Raw genomic sequence first — 17,656 nt, forward strand, 5'->3', positions numbered from 1 at the left:
TCAGTATCTATTGCATGCCTTTACCAATCATAATGCATTTGCTGACCAACTATTTTTTCGTGCAGTATAAATCTCTTGCTCCCTTTGAAATTTGGTATTCTTGTGATTCTACTTTGATCAATGCAAGGTGAAAAAATTTCACAGCATGTCTTTTCTCAGCGATACTCAAGTTTTGTACTACCAAGTGACTGTCCAAATTTCTTCAGGCTATTCTAACCTTTTAGCAATATTTTCAAATATACGAAATACGTTTCAACTTTGTCCTCACTAAGTATATACATTATAAGAATATTCCTTGACAAATCAATACCAGGAGTTGAAACTGACAGATTTTCAGCTCCCCCGATTACTTCTCCTTCACTTAAGCAATATCTTTCATTAAAAAACCGAAAGAATTGAGGATGCTGTAAATCAGGAACAAAAACAAAGTTGCTGGAAAAGCTCAGCAGGTCTGACAGCATCTGTGAAGGAAAAAACAGCATTAATGTTTCGGGTCCAGTGACCCTTCCTCAGTCAACACAGTGAGGACGGCTCATCGGGCCTGAAACGTTAATTTTGTTTTTTCTTTCACATTGTCTTTCATTGTCTAGTTCAAATTTTCTCAAGCCCTTTTCCCTTTCGAATTTGAATTCAAGTTTCCATATTTCCCTGGCCTTTTCCTCTCTTGATGAGACTTTTTTTTAAATTTTACTGTATTTCCCAAATGCAATTTCTCACTGATTTTTCCCAAGTCAAGTTGTTTCAGTTGCAAATGAAACTTGGCTAACAGAACCTGCGGTTTAACTGGAATACTCTTTTCATCTTCAAGGCTTTTCAGATGTTGATCTGCAGTTGCTTTTTATCATTGGTTGTTTAAATGTATATGAAAATCCAGAGATTTCACAGTTCTTTTGCAAGATCATCAGTGAAACTTAAAACTTATTTAGAAATACTGCCTCATGTTAAATTCACGGAAGTCCACATGTCTGTATTTTGTTCATAAAGTGACAAGTTGATTTTAGATGAGTTAAGTTGATTTTAACTCATGAAGTTGTTTTTAACTCATGAAGTTCCTCCAGGCCCCATAATAAAAGCCAGCTTTCTGTGCATGGGCATCCACTCCTTTTCAAGAGATCCACCTGAATCTCCTCCCTAACATTTAGGACAACCCTTTCTTCACCTCTCAGTAGTTGCTCTGTTCATTCTCTATGCCAATTGTTAATAGCATGTGGAAGTAGTATTTAAATGAAGTTTGTGTTTAAAATCAACACTGCTGCTTCCTGCTGCCCTTGGCTGCAGAAAAGCTACTCCAAGTTTAATTGTTGCTTAAATAAAAATACTGCATATGCCAGAAATCTGAAATAAAACAGAAAATGCAAGAGAAGCTCAGCAGCTCTGGTAGCAACTGTGGAGAAAAACAGAGTTAACTTTTTGGGTTTAAAGACTCTTGCTCAGAATTGTCTCTCTCTCTCTCTCCACAGATGCGCCAGATCTGTTGAAATTCTTAATTTTCGGTTTTTATTTCAACTGTTAATTAGACTTTACAGATTGGATTGTACTGATTAGCTTCAAGCTCCAATTTATAAGTATCTGAATTTATAAAAAGGTGTGCTATTCATCACTCTGAATTTTGAATTTGTATCATTTTAAAAATGTAGCTGTTTTGAGTGACACTGTTGCAGTATAATTAAAAAGGCATACATTGTCAGGAAATGAAAGGACAATGCTGGACCCAACACTTTGCCTGGAATGTGTAATTTGATTCAATGAGGCTACATTGAATTGAAGTTCTCTACATGGCTTAGTTCAATGTGTAATTTAATCCTGTATTATCAGCAGATTTTGTGTGGCATTACTGACGGCCAATTATTAAGATGATGTCATATATGAACAGAAACATTATTTTGTGTAATGCCCATTCCATATTCTACTGTAAAGAAACTGTTGTTACAATCTTAATGCTTTGCTGAAAATTTTTCCTGCGCTCAAAACCAAGCTGTACATATGACCTTAAAAGATATCATGTAACATTATATGCACAATGTCTAGTAATGCAATGTTATCCAGGGACCCAACAAAGTTCCTTTGTTACTCTAATTTCCTTCTGATAAATGACGTGTTCTCTTATGTTATTTTAGTATTCAGATAACCAAACAGTAAGCAGTCTCAACCTCTTACAGATATAGCATGCAGATCAAATTTATTGCACAAATTATGCAGTTGTGGTAAATCAATACAGTTGATTTCATAAGATGAAACAACTTTTTACCTACATCTCCCCTGGTGCAAAAATTTAAATGTACAATACTTTGCTAACTTTACCAAACTACTCCAAGTTATTACTATTACATATTAAGGAGCACCTTTTATAGACAAAGTTCTAAAAGGCCTGACTGCACTGATTTATGAAAGATTTTTCTTTGGCAATGTGCAAAACAGTTTTACCAAAATTCTTCTTAAATTAGTGTAACTTTGAATGCAATTTGAGTGCAACACAGGAATTCCAGTCCATATATGCAGGCTTTTAGGGGATTGCCAGGTTTGATATGTTGTATCTCTGCAATGTTGTCTATCTTGGACATTGCCTCAGCTCATTTGCCATTGAAAAACACATCTATACATTTGTTACCACCAGACATCTTGTTACAATGATTTCCGGGCCAGCCATGTTTACTTTTCATAAATGTGAGCTCATCCAAAGCTCTGCTGGCTTTTTCCATTTACTAATCATTTGTGTACACTAACCTATAGTGCTTCCCTGACCAACAATGCCATTTCTTTTCTGTAAAACAGAAACCAGGTCTAAAAAAGGTTAGTTGGCAACCATCAACACAAGCACCCCCACAGTCTCTTCTAAAACTATGTTTTCCAACAAATGATGTTAATAAACTCCATCTCTTATCTCCCTAAAGGCTTTGCTTGGCTATTTTCCAAAGTCAATTCACTTTCTGTAATGAGCCAGTGAATCACAGCTTGTCCTAAACTGTTAACCTAATTTCTAAGAAACGTTTTCTGAAGAAGGGTCTAGGCCCAAAATCTCAGCCTCCCTGCTCTTCTGATGCTGCTTGGCCTGTGTTCATCCAGCTCTACACCTTGTTATTTCTAAGAAACCACATGCATTTGAAGGGAACCCCCCAGTACATATTTCACACATCTATTGTCAATTCATTCTCTCTTCCTACCCAGTGTACTAGCATCAGTCAGATTATTTTACTTCAGCAGTATTGCTCATATCTGTCTTAATTACCGACTAATTTACATTGGTACATAATCTCCAGACAATATTACTGCAGTGTTTGCCAGTCTCCGTGATCTACCATGCAGAATCACAGAATGGTCGCAGCACAGAAGGATGCCATTCATCCTATCAAACCCACGGAGTAATTTAACTTGCCTCACTCCTTTGCCCTTCCCCATATCCTTGTTACATTCCCATTTCCCTTTTTCAGGTGCTTACCCAATTCCCTGTTGAAAGTCACAACTGAATTTGCCTCACGTTGCAGAGCACAATCCACTTACTACAGTAAACATATTTTGTCCTGTCACCTTTGTTGTGTTTGTTTTCACGTTGCCTTATATGTATGTCCCTGGGTTCAAAAACCTCTTCCAAAATTTGACTATCAGTTCCGGCGCTGTTCATCCCCACCCCTCTCAGCTCCCAACATCAAATGTAACTTCCTTATCCTCGAGGTCTTTTTTTTCTGTGATCTTTAACCTCCCTAACTCATTAAATCCCGCTAATCCCTATTCTCCGTTCCCCTAGCTTTGACCTCTTTCCTGCAAAGGGAGAGCCAGGCTCCACTGCTACTTTCCAGAATTCTCTCCCTTAATCTGCCCATCTTCCTTTCCTTGAGAAGCTTCTCAAAACTTGTGGAGTGATGGTCACAGTTCCTCATGCTTTCATGGCGGTGCAGCATGTTTACTTCACGTCGATATATGGAGCGTCTTGGGATGATCTTAACGTTATAGTATTGTACTGTTGGCAGTGAGAAGTTGTATGAGACATACAGACAGGACGGAGAAAGTTGCAAACATTAAAAAAAAAATAGAAAAACAATGATACCGTTATAGGGAGAAGAATTGAACTCAAATAGGACACATCAATTCATGTAAGTTAGAGAGAAGAGAAATGCGTGCCTCGTTAACCTAAGATCCTTCTTGACGGTGGTAAATTACAGGCGGTCCTTGGGTTCCCTTCCATTCAGTGACTGGCGAATGAACATAGAGGAGGCGTTAAGACCCAGTGGTGAGAAAGCAATCAGATGCAACAGACACACGGCTTCTTACGGTTTCTCCGGGCTGAGGGAGGAGAAGCTTGCGCTCTGTGTTCATCGTCCTTTCCTGCCCACCATTTAGGACAGACGATGGCTGTGGATGAGGTGCGGATAGTTCGACCCTTTAAGTTGATCGCTCTGATCTGTGTCTTCGTGGCTCTGAGTTTGGACGTGGTATCTTTGCTGAGTCCAGCCTGGGTCACTGCTGAGCGCTCTTCGCTTTCTCTCTGGGATTACTGCAAACAAACCACGGCTGGATGGTACTGTGAGTCCGTTCTCCAGACAGGTAAGGGTTAGCACATTCGAAAAAAAAAAGTGTATTTTTAGAAAACGCTACTGCGATCATTTTGAAGTTTAATGTTTGCTACAATTACCAGATACTTCTGTATTTTAAAATGCGCTCAGCATTGATTTGGAAAGCAGCCCCTTTGACTTGTACTTAGTTGAAGCAAGATTTGATTTGAGTGAAATTACCTTGTGTTATTGACATCCGTCCCGCACACCCTTTCCCCCCCTAAAAACTTTCCGGGACATTTAACTTGTTTTCGAAACGTTATTCTTCTTTACCTGATGTACAACAATTGTGAAGAGTCTTTTTTTCCCTGAAGCGAACAGAAGGTTAGCTTTGGGGCGGGAGGGGGTTTGCTGGTTGACTGCCTCAGAGTGAACTTCTCTCTTTGTTGGTAGAACTCCTGAAGAAAGGGGGAGGGGAGGAGAGACAGAATGTCGAAAACATGGAAACGGTAAAAGCAGATCGGGTGGAAAGGGAAACCAGAACAAAAACAAGCGTCCTTTTAGGGATCAGAAGTTTTTATTTACACAGTTGAGTGAGAATCGTGAAAAAAAAACTATTGTCTGTTGTCTTACTGCGTATTCATAACCTGATTTAAAAAAAAGACATTTTTGAAAAAAAACTTGTATTCTAGACCTAAAAAATTGTTCGAAGGGGAATGAAACTGCGAAACAGAATTGTTTAAGCTTCTACTCCAGATATGCAACTACGAGTGAACCAGCACCTGCCAGCAACTCATTAGTTTGAATTAATTTTCAGATAACAGCGTGTTGGCCAATAATTCCAAATATTTTTCTTCCTGGCAGTGAGTTTCCGTTTAGTGTTCGTTCAGTTCTGTCACCAGGCATGTTAGGCATGTTCACAGCAAAACACAACTCAAGTTAAAATACTTTAATACTGTTATAGGTATGATTCCTGTATGATGCTTTGAAAATTCATCACTATCAACTTAGTTCTTTTATTCTCTCTCCAGCAGCTGTGACAAATCTATGCTCAAGTATTTCATTCTGATCTTGTGTGACAGTGCTGTGGACACTGCCTAAAATTAATGATATTTTTTGCAGCTCAAGAATACCATATACACACACTCATGTCCCACCACTTACTTAAATTCTAGTGATAAACTTTGTGTTCTCTCTTGCAGTATTCTCACCAGCTGATTTATAACAGTTGTAGGGGTTTCCTTAGTATTTTTGCTCTTCCCTGTTCCTTAAACCATAGCTGTCCAATTACATCCAGTTCTTACCTGGCACCTTATTTTAATCCAACTTTCATTATTTATGGAAGAAAAGAAGAAATTGCTGCAAAGACCGTTGGCATCTGAGGTGAGAGAGAGAGAGAGTTAATATTGCAAATTCTGACCTTTTAGGTCCAAGACCTGCTTAGGACCACCAGTAATTTCTGATTTTATTTCTGATTTTCAGTGACTCTGATACTTAGCCCATTTTTCCTCACTATTTATGGAGGTGTTTTGATGGACAGCTGGCAGGACCCTGCATGCACATAAAAATAACATAATCCTATCTTTCCCTATGTTCACATGCTTCTGTTGGGGGGATCACTGTATAGCAATAAAAACTCACAACTGTAGTGTTCTTTATAATACCCTTACCTCCTTACATTAGAGACTAATGTCAATTGTAGCTCCCTTGCCACTGTCCTGGCTAAAAATCCATCAACAGATCTGAAATTTGGGACCTTCCTGATCTGCATGGCTAAGCCACTCACTATATTACCCGTGGTATTTGGCTTGAATTGATTTAAAGGAGAGGATAGTGAGAAGAAACTTCCATAGCTGCATGATAAGCCACAAAAACTTAATAAATAGTGGGAGGAAAAGGCACATTTGACTCCCTTACCCTCCCTCACCAGTCGATATGGAAATGGCAGATCTGATTATCACCAGAACTCTACTTGCCTGCCTGTACCCCATACTCCTTGACTTCCTTTCAGATCAAAAATCTGTCCAGTTCAGCCTTGAATATATTCAATAATCCAGATTCTACTGCTGTCTGGGCTGGGATAGAGAAGAAATTCCTCTGCATCTCCTTAAATGGGAGACCAGTTATTTGAAATTGTGCCCTGGTTCTGGATTCCTCCACAAGGGAATCATTCTCTCAACATCTATCCTGTCAACGCCCCTCAGGATTTTGTATGCCTCAATAACATTACCTCTCATTCTCCCAAAAAAAAAATGAGCATTGTCCCAACCTGTTGCTTAACCTGTGTAAATGATTGATGAAAGGAAAAGCTCCAATCGAATATTATAACCGGGTCTGATTGTTCTCTGTTTGACTGTGGCATAGATGTTCTTTGGGAGATAGTAGAGGCTCCACTCACTGCCTCAGATTAGTGAGAGCTAAATCAGCATGAGTTCCCAACAAAACTTGCAGTTGAATTTTTTATTCTAGCTTTGGACCTTTTCCATTGTCAGGGGGTATTTGTGCAGGTCTTGAATATGATAATCTGGTGATAATAAGCTCCATTTGGGACCAGCAAAGATGCTTTATAATTAGTTGATATTCCCTTGAGGTTGGAGCATTGAGGGGTGATCTAAACAAATGATACAGGGATTCAGTTAGGTAGATATAGAACTATTTTCTCTTGTGTGGGAGTCCAGTACAAAACCATCACGTTAAGATTACAGCTGGACAATGAGTAACATTTGGAAACACTGACATAAAGCATAGTAGAACTCTGGATTCACTGTGGCTACTGGGCCAACTGAAATTTCCAAATGGGTGAAGTCACCTGATGAAGGGGCTCCGCTCTGAAGCTTGTGACTTCAAATAAACCTATTGGACTATAACCTGGTGTCGTGTGACTTCTGATTTAGCTGTTTGTTGGTTAAGGATATGCATGAATTTGAAAAAGAAGGTGAATGAAGAAATTTTGTGGTTCAAATTATCCATGATCTGACTGAATGACACAACAGGCTCCAACTGCTGAATGGCCAGCTCCTGTTTCTAATGGACCTACCATGTAATAATGAACTGCTGCTGGTAACAAGGGACAAGTCATTTCTATGGTGCCCTGCCCTTCAAGTACGAGCAGCTGCAAATTCTTCACACCCCAAAGTAGCAGCTGCTGTGAAAAGCATAAGGCCTATTGCTGCTTCCCTTCCAGGCCCATATGTCAATTTTATTCTGGTTCTGATGCCCATGCTAAAGCTGTTCACTATATTCACAATTTTGTAAATTCTTTTACACCATCTTTAAATCCACAAGTCCTGGTATATTCTGTAGGTATCACTTTAGAATACTTCTGATGCTACAATGTTTAAATGTAGCTTAGGACTGTGCTGGAAAAATAGTTTAAGTTGCAATCCTAAAATAAGTTGATCGCCTTTAATGATTTTGAAGTTGTGCATCTTAATTAAAAAGTAATGCGTCTTTAAGGACAGCGAGCCAATCAATAAAAGTGGTTATTGGAAAACATTATCCAGGTTCCCAGAAGACATTGTCAGTCAGATTTTTCGATGAGGTGGTGGTGGAGGGAGGGAGAATGAGCAGTCACTGATTAAAGGTTCAGTTTCTTTTATTGATGACAGAACATTTTTTTTTCCATTTCTGCTTCTTTAATTATAGTAGCATTTTGGCCCTAATTATTTTAACAGTCATTTTAGGCTGAAGTTGTTTCCCTTGATGTGAAAGAAATTTTCTCTCTGAACCATGTCACCCATTATACCACCAGATCTTCAGCAGTCTAAAACTAACTTGAAGCACAAGCTATAAACCAATGCCTGGGCAACTCTGTAGCTGATTTTTATTTTCCCACCTTAATCCCTGCCCTGCTGACTGCCAGGAGTGTGCCAAGGATCAAAGGAATGCTTTTAAGTCACACCATGTTGTTATGTTAATGGTACTGGTTTAAGGTCCGATTTCAGTTTTTCTTACAAAAAAAATTGCGAACAATTCAGAAAAGAAGGAATCACAGTCTAAGGAAAGAACCAGCCCTACTGGCATATAATACTTGCATTGTTGACCTCAAGGATTGTGGTTAGTATCACATGTGGCATTAAATTTTAAAGCCTATTAATGTAAAGTGGTTTGATTACATAATGTGCCAGTATCAGATTGCATTTGTTGTACATGTCTTAAAACCCTCCAATTGATGTATTCAATCATAGCATTGCCCTTGAGAAGAATTTTGAGAGAACTTAGCTACAGTTCTCACTTCAGCAATAATATACTAACGTGTAAAATAGGAACAGAAATAGACCATTCAGCACCGTGCCTGCTCTGTCATTCAGTAAAATTATTATGGCTAGTATGTTGTGATTCAGTTCCACATTGCCACCTACCTCTAATAACCCTTATTCCTCCTGACTAATAAGAATCGATCCACCTTTGCCTTAGAAATATTCAATAACCCACCTCTGCTGCCCTGTGAGGCAGAATTCCAATATTACACAACCCTCATGGAAAAGAATTTTCTTCTCCTGTGTCCTAAAAGACCAACAACTAGTGTTTAAAAGTGCCCCTTTGTTCTGGACTGACCCACAAGAGGAAATATCCTTTCCATGTCCACCTTATCAGGATTCAGGATCTTAAACACTTCAATCTGGTCACCCCTCACTCTTCTGAACTCCAGTGGAGACTGTGCATCTACTACCTCATTTATAATCTCCTTTAAGACTCTAGCATGAAGCCCTCTGTACCCAGAGGCTTGTCAACCCACAACTCCATCAGTTTGCTTCATATCACTTCCCTCGCTAAGTTCAGTCATAGATATTATTGAAACAGTTTTTGTATCCTCTGTAGTGAAGACTGATAATTTTATGCACAATTTTATTATTAGCTACCATTAACTCCCCACTCTCACTCTTTAGAAGTGCAGCAATCACTTTCCTTATTCTTTTCCTTTTCCAATACTGTAGAAACTCCCGCTATCTGTTTTTACATTCCTAGCTGTCTCCCCCTCACACTCTAATTTCTTCCTCATGATTTAACCTTTAAGTCATTCTCTGTTATTTTTTATATTCTGACTAATCATTTGACCTGCCACTCACCTTTGCAAAATTATGTGCTTTTTCCTTAAATTTGAGGCTTTACCTAACTTCTGACATTCACCATGGAGTTAGGACCTCCATTTACAATTTTTCTTAATGGCTGGAATGTACTTCTGTGTATTCTGAAAAATCCCCTTGAACATCTGCCACTGTCTCTCTATTGATCTATCTTCTACCCTAGTATTCCAGTTCATTTCAGTTAGCTCAGCTTTTATCCCCATAAGGGTGCCCTTATTTGCATTTAAAATACTAGTTTTAGACCCAATCTTTTCCCTTTCACGCTGGAAGTAAAATTTCATCAATTGCTGCTACATAAGGGTGTCTAAACTCCGAGGTCTTTAATTAATCCTGTCACATTTCACAATACCAAATTTAATACAGAAGTAAGACACTGTGAATGATGTCAATCTGAAATTTTAAAAAAACAAACTCTGGATTTTCAAAGAGGAGTCATATTGAAATCGAAACATTACTTTTATTTCTAGCTCCATCGATGTACCAGACCTGCTGAGTTTCTCCAAGACTTATGCCAAGTCTAATCTAACTTATTGTCTGGTCAGTTCCAAAATGTGCTGCAACAATCTTGAAAGCATTCTGTGAACTCCCCATCTGGGCTACTACTGCCAATCTAATTATTTTTCCAGTTTATTTGTAGATTAAAGTCACACATGATTATTGCTGTCCCTTTGCCATAAGCACATCATTTACACACAAATTCATTAGCTAATCCTAAATGGGGAATCTGTAACATGGAGAATTTCTTGAGAGGAGGAAGGTGAATACCTAAGGTTAGATTCCCTTCCTCTGCATTTACTTTCAACTGTCCAAGGCTGCATTTTACTATTAACCAAAAATCATACTCTCACTCCCCTGACTCTGTCGAATTTTTGATCTCATCCAGCGCAGCACTTGTAGTGTGCTTCAATTTGCCTTGTTGCCTTGTGACAAGCAGGGGAAAATTAACAACAACTTGTTTGATTTTGATCCTATGAGGTGCGTTGCTACATAAGTACAAGATTTAACACTGACTCACAGAAGGATATGTAAGTCAGGGTTCATATTTCTGTTTAATTGCTTCTACTGGGAAATGGTACCACTGCCCATCTCACTACCATGTTGAAATAGGCCACTGACACTATTTACGTCTTGGATAGAGGATGATCAACACAAATCAGGAACTGGAATTGTATCTGTGTGAGTTAGTACTCTCCAGAAACAAGGGAGGGGAATATTCTGAGGCTAAATCTGAATGACAGCGTATGTTTACTGACAACTTGCTTAACAATATGACTCAATAATGCCAGTTCTGATAATCTTGAAATAGTTGTTCTGTTTGTGTGATATATAATGTACTAGTACTGGCTAATTGCTGAATGAGGTCATTTGTCACTTGTGGGCTGGGGTGTCAGCCAGGAAAGCAGGTTATAGTCACATGTGTTTTACAAGAGTGAGATGAACCTATGTGCAACAGGAAAATTTTATTTAGAGGATGGAATGATCCACTTTTTTGTTTTTGCTGTTTTCGCCTCCCAAAAGCTTAAAGTCAAATACTGGATGGCTGCATTCACAACAGGAACTTGGACTGCAACTTCTTTAAGTTCGGGTATCAATGTCATCCAAGGTGACTCAGTTCCTGCTGTACCTTTTTTTTTGGCAAAATAAATCCTACAATTTATTTTCTCTTGAAAATAGTGGTGCTCCATGCTAGGCATTAGTCCTCATATCATTATTGGCAATCTATAGACCCTTATTGCCCACTACTGTTCCTGTTTCTTATGTTCTTATTTATCTGTGCTGTTTAAGTATGAACCTAGGTAGGAAGTGGAGGAACACAGCAGGTCAGGCAGCATCAGAGGAGCAGGAAAGTTGACATTTCGAACCTGCTCCTCTGATGCTGCCTGACCTGTTGCGTTATCTCTGACTCCAGCATCTGCAGTTCTTACTATCGCTAGAGAAGAAGTGTCAGGTTAGCTATTTAACTGTGGAGCGATTGCAATAGAGTCTGATCCAATTTCCATTGTTCACTCATTCATCCTTTCTTCCAACTGATTGATGATTAAGAGCAGATATTCTTTTCTTCTTCCCACCCACTGTACCTGTGAAAAATGAAACCAAATGTGCTTTCAAACTGAGATCACAAAGGCTGGAAGGACATTACAATAAATTTCCAATTCTTGACCTTTTTTATATCACAAAAAGCAGGTATAACACTTGTGATTATAGATTAAACATAAAATAACCTCCTCCTGACTGAGGATAGTTCCAGCAATTCCTTTAAGCTAATTACCCTGATTCAGTCAGACATTCATAAGCTGGATCAATTGAAAAAGTACTCCAATGCTCAGTATATGTTCTATAAGGTAGAATCACAGGGGAACATAGTCCACTTGAATGACCCCAGCACAAAATATCTGCTACTGAGTCAAGTGTCCTATTACTGACTTGCGATTTTAAAAAGAAACTTGTTTGTACCTGCTATGTTCCTTTACTTTATTTGTACTTTCATTTCCTCTCCAACAGACTGGCAGGTTGCTACACTGGTGTTGCTGCTTGCTGGAGGATCTATTACTCTAATTGCATTCCTCTTTGCTGTGATCTTACTGTGCAAGGGTGCTCACAAACGTTGCTACAGGTCAATTGCTGTTATGCTGTTCATTTCAGGTGAGTGGCTGTATGTGATCGTCTTAAGTAGTTTTGGTGGGGACTGAGCAGGAAGAGTTGTCGCGTGTTACAGTTACTTGTTTTCCACAGCATGTGACAAGTCTGCTAATGTTAGAAAATTACAATGACGTTGAGTTAGGCTTTTTTGAAAAAAAGGATCTCTTCAGTTTTCTCCCACCTAACCAAAGACAGTAACTAGTTTCAGTGACGTAGTTCTGTGTTGATTAGCAGGGCTGTGCTATCTTGCTGGAGCAGTCATTCTCTATTTGCAAATCTACATGATTTGAAGGAGATGGCCATCACACCATCTTGATCCTGTCCATACCCTCCAGCAAAAACAGTTGCATAGTAATGAAGAAAAAGAACCTTGGCTCTATATTTTTTTTCATCTCCTTCAGCTCCTCCCCTGTCCCTCCATCTCTACCACTCCACATAAAAACATGCAATCCATAAATCCTGAGATTTCCCTGATTTGTGTAACAGAATACCCTAGTGATGGTGAGGGTGGGCACCAAGCATGGGAGCTTGAGTTGTGCTGGTACCTCCAGAAGCAGAGGACACTGTAAGGTGCAGCACCGAACAGGGCAACTGGATTAGTCAAACAGACCCTGTCTGTGGAAAAGTGTGCCTTTGTATGAAAGAGGCCTCTTGGAATTTTTCTCATTTATTTGTAAACTACAGGCTAAATTCTATAGAACCTTAATTCCATGTTTTACCTTAATTTCCCTTCATGTTTGTGACAACCTGATGCCATTGGATTAAAAAATCCTTGCTTCATGATCTTAGGAATGTCCATACATTCAAATCGCATAATATATTGATGTAACAGATTTTATCCAATTCGGTCAGTGTATATTATAGCTAAACACCTTGGACAGTATTTGGGATGGCTCACAAGTAGATGTTGTCCATTACTTAACGCTGATACTAGTTCAGGAGATACCTGTAACACAGATGCTTAGCAACCAAATGTGTATACCTCTAATAGAGGAAGTCAACTCAAGTATTAATCTCATGCAGCAAATCTCCCTAAATTGAAGGGAATAGAGATCTTTTCTTTGAATAAAAGGAAGAGAATAACCTTTCTGAATGTTGTGTCTTATTCAGCATCAATCAGTCAACTGATATGGCTTCTGGCCAATATTATGAAATGAATATTAAACAGAGCATGCTGCACATTTGAGCATGTCGTCATAAAATCTAACATCTGAATAGTAAATGTTAATATTTTTTAAAAAGTACTTGTAGAAAATAACCACCAACCATTTGCAATGGTGCAGCCACAGTAATTGGCAGATTGTAGTAAAAATTGACCCTTATTCTGTCAGTTTACATGCTTCCCCGGCCCATATCATTCTGTCATTCTGCATTCATAGTGATGCTAATCCAAAGAATATCTCCATTCCAACTCAGTTTTGTGCTGATCCACAGATTACTTTAGACAACTCCTCTGAGACTGGTGAAATGCAAAAGCCCCCAACATCTGAACCATCTCGCAGCTCCCTAATGGTGCTCATGCAAATATAGCCTTTACTCCATTCCCCTACTCTGCACTGATTAGTGTATTGAAGATAATGTTACCTTACCCTACATTCAGTCTTGAGCTAATCAGTGTGTTTCTTTTAGTTGTATTGCAGGTTTGCGCCCTGGTTTTGTACCCAATCAAATTCATTGATGCAAACACACTGAGGACATACCATGAGTTCAACTGGGGTTATGGTATTGCCTGGGGTGGTACCATCTTTATGCTTGGAGCAGCCATACTTTACTGCCTGAACACCGACAACTATGAGGAAGAGTATTATTAGACACTTTTCTCTGCACCAACACATTTTATTAAGCTTAAAACTATTAGATGTAATGGCAGAATGAAGATTTGCCACTCAAATATCACAGTTTTTAAAAATAAAATGAATTTTGGGAGAAAGATTTAGCAGGATCATAATGAAGAGCTGGTACTCCATGACAGAACTCGTTGGTGAGCGCAGTGTTTTGGACTTACTTGAGATCCAAGCAAGAAAGAATGGTTTCTAGTGCAAAGAATGACTCACAACAGTCTTGTGCAATCTTTACACGTAATTCACTTTTTAGTTTTTTTAATTCCAAGATAAATCATTGGCCTTTCTTGTGCGAGCGCTGCACCCTACTGAAGCAGTGTACCAGCAATGGAGTGCTTGCTATTGTTGTTGTACTATTTTGTTTTGGAAGGTGATGATTTACTTTTACTGTATTTCTTCTTTTTACCTTTTTTTTTGTATCTGGTAAGGTTATTAATACCTTGTAAGCTATTGAGTCTTCTGTACACTTTGAATTCAAGCAGCTGCAAATTCAGCACAAACATATGTGCTGTACATTTATTGTAACCCTTTTTAGTACTGTAGAACGTGTTATTGTTCCAAGAACAACATGAACCCCATGGTTCTGAACATTTCCAAGACTGAAGCATTCAAAGTTAAGTTTGACTGGTGTTCTTGGGATGTATGTGTGAATTTTGAATACAACAAAACTCATTCAACACTCAACAGGATTCATTGTAAAATCTGTCTAAGATAAAACAAGGTAAAGGAAAGTATTTGATGTATTGGAGCCAGGAGTAAAGGGAGGAATGATGAATTTACCACAAACAATTATTTGAGCAATTGTCACTTCGCAGTCATCTATTGAAGCAATTCAGTAATAAAATTCTGGTTATGGGATTAAAAAAAAGTCCTTGGCTTGGCCTTATCTGACCTGGTTTTAACGAGTGAACTCTAATATGTTGACAATTCTGCTCCCCCAAAAACAACTAGTTCTCTGGAGGTCAGGTAACAAAATAACAAAATGGAGTATGCTGATGATAAAGCATTTGCAGGATTTTCAAAAGTGTGATAATGAGAGTTCAGATGCACTATGTTCTTGTTAGAGTCATAGAGTCACACAGCATGGAAACAGACCCTTCGGTCTAACTAGTCCTTGATGACCATGTTCCCAAACTAAACTCTCACCTGCCTGCATTTGGCCCATATCCCTCCAAACCTTTCTTATCCATGTACTTATCCAAATGTCTCTTAAACATTGTAACTGCACCTGCATCCACCACTTCTTCTGGCAGTTCATTCCTCACACTAACCACTCTCTGTGTAAACAAAAAGTTGCCTGTCATGTCCTTTCTAAGTCTTACCTTCCCTCACCTTAAAAATATGCCCCTAGTTTTGAACTCCCCCACCTTAGGGAAAAAAAACCTTTTCTATCACCTTATCTACGCCCCTCATGATTTTATAAACTTATGTAAAGTCACACTTCAACCTCCTATGCTCAAGTGAAAAAAGTCCCAGCCTATCCAGCTTATTTTTATAACTCAAACCCTCCAATCCCAACTACATCCTAGTAAATCTTTTCTGAACTCTCTCCAGTTTAATAATATCCTTCCTATAACAGGGCGACTAGAATTGTACATAGTATTCCAAAAGTGGCCTCACCAATATACAGTACAACCCCAACATGACATCCCAATTCTGAGACTCAATGCCCTGAGCAATGAAGGCAAGCATGCTAAACACCTTCTTAAACACCTTGTCTACCTGTGATGCAGATTTCAAAAAATTATATTCCTGAAACCCTAGGTCCCTCTGTCATACATTACCCAGGGCCTACTGTCAATTGTATAAGTCCTGCCCTTGTTTGTTTTACCAAAATGCAATACTTTGCATTTATCCAAATTAAACTCCATCTGCCACACGCCTCAGCCCATTGACCCAATTGATCAAGATCTGTTTGTAAGCTTAGATAATTTTCTTCACTGTCCACTATACCACCAGTTTTGGTGTCATCCGCAAGCTTACTAACCATGTCTCTTATATTCTCATTCAAATCATTTATATAAATGAAAAACAAAAGTGGACCTAGTACCAATCCCTGTTGTAATAAGGTTTATGAAGTTTTATGTCTATTTCAATCGATAATCAAGAAAGATTTCTTCAACGTTCTCCCTTCAGTTCTGTTCTGAAGCTGACAAATTTTACAGGGCTATGGTTCAAACGATTTTGGTTGTTTTTTTGAAGCCTAGGATGTCAATATTTGACATGGCACATCAATTTGCAATTCTTCTAGCTCCCATGCTCCATGAACTTCAGTTCATCGAAAACACTGCCACAAGTATCCTATCCTATACCAAGTCCTGTTTGCCCATGATCCCTGTTCCTGGGCATCTGTTGAGGACAAGAACTTTGATACTTCCTTGTATTTTCAATTTCTCTATAATCTCACTGCTCCCCATCTCCGTAGCACTCCTCTCCAGCACTTTTCTTGTGTATTCTTACCATGCTCTTTCATCCACCATTGGTAGCTGAGCCTCAGTTACAAACTTTGAAATTCACTCTTTAAAACACTCCAAAAAATCCAGTTTTTGAACAAATATTGTTTACTCTTTCTGATCTGTACTTTTGAAGCACCAGTGTACAGTACATTAAAATTCTACATAAATGCAATTCTGTTGGCAGGGTGAAAATAAAGTCATGAGCAACAACAGTGTTGGCCAGGTTTCCACTTGCATCTGGAGTATTACAACTAGATGTAACGCATTTAGATTTTTAGAAAGTCTTCATTATCGGATAGTAGGCTCATGAAGATCAGGATATGAGGAGTTCAGTGACAATTAGCATAGTGGATAACAAGCCGATTATAAATTAGACAGTAGAAGTTAGCAGTAATTACTTAGACTGATAAAAGTTGCAAAATGTTGCATCATTAATGATTAAAATGAGGAAACTAAATGTAATAATTACAAGCTTGCAGATGATACAAAGCTGGGTGGGAGGGTGAGTTGTGACAAGATTCTTCAGTATGATTTGGACAAGTTGTGTGAGTCGGTAATTTTTATTTATTCATTTTTGTGGGATGTGGGCGTCGTTGGCTGGCCAGCATTTGTTGCCTGCTTAGTGCCCTTGAGAAGGTGGCGGTGAGCTGCCTTCTTGAACTGCTACAATCCACCTGCTGTGGGTTGACCCACTGTGCCATTAGGGAGGAATTTCAGGATTTTGACCCAGTGCCAGTGAAGGAATGGTGACATATTTCAAAGTCAGAATGGTAAGTGGTGATGTTCCCATATATCTGCTGCCCTTGTCTTTCTAGATGGAAGTGGTCATGGGTTTGGAAGGTGCTGTCTGAGGATCTTTGGTGAATTTCTGCAATGCATCTTGTAGATAGTACACACTGCTGCTACTGAGCATCGGGGTGGTGGAGGGAGTCGACAGTTTTGGACATAGTGCAAATCAAGCGGGTTGCTTTGTCCTGAATGGTGTCAAGCTCCTTGAGTATTGTTGGGGCTTCACTCATCCAGGCAAGTGGGGAATATTCCATCACACTCATGATTTTTGCCTTGTAGATAGTGGACAGTCTTTGGGAATCAGGAGATGAGGTGCTCCTTGCAGTGTTCCTAGCTTCTGACCTGCTCTTGTAGCC

General features: G+C 39.0%; 1 protein-coding gene across 1 annotated transcript; it reads left to right on the forward strand.

Moving 5' to 3' along the window:
- The first annotated feature begins 4,178 nt into the window (after positions 1 to 4,178).
- LOC109919348 (transmembrane protein 47) lies at positions 4,179 to 14,739 on the forward strand. Its single transcript, XM_020519346.2, has 3 exons — positions 4,179 to 4,539; positions 12,077 to 12,217; positions 13,844 to 14,739. Exons 1-3 carry the CDS (start codon positions 4,242 to 4,244, stop codon positions 14,023 to 14,025), a joined length of 621 nt encoding a protein of 206 aa, XP_020374935.1. The 5' UTR covers positions 4,179 to 4,241; the 3' UTR covers positions 14,026 to 14,739.
- The last annotated feature ends 2,917 nt before the right edge of the window (positions 14,740 to 17,656 follow it).

This window comes from Rhincodon typus, chromosome 14, assembly GCF_021869965.1.
Source record: "Rhincodon typus isolate 14 chromosome 14, sRhiTyp1.1, whole genome shotgun sequence".
NCBI lineage: Eukaryota > Metazoa > Chordata > Chondrichthyes > Orectolobiformes > Rhincodontidae > Rhincodon > Rhincodon typus.

Coding starts and splice junctions, on each gene's coding strand:
- LOC109919348 (XM_020519346.2), top strand. CDS start 4,242: ATGCAACAGACACACGGCTTCTTACGGTTTCTCCGGGCTGAGGGAGGA. Junction 4,540..12,076: donor TGAGTCCGTTCTCCAGACAG/GTAAGGGTTAGC, acceptor CCTCTCCAACAG/ACTGGCAGGTTGCTACACTG. Junction 12,218..13,843: donor TGTTATGCTGTTCATTTCAG/GTGAGTGGCTGT, acceptor TGTTTCTTTTAG/TTGTATTGCAGGTTTGCGCC.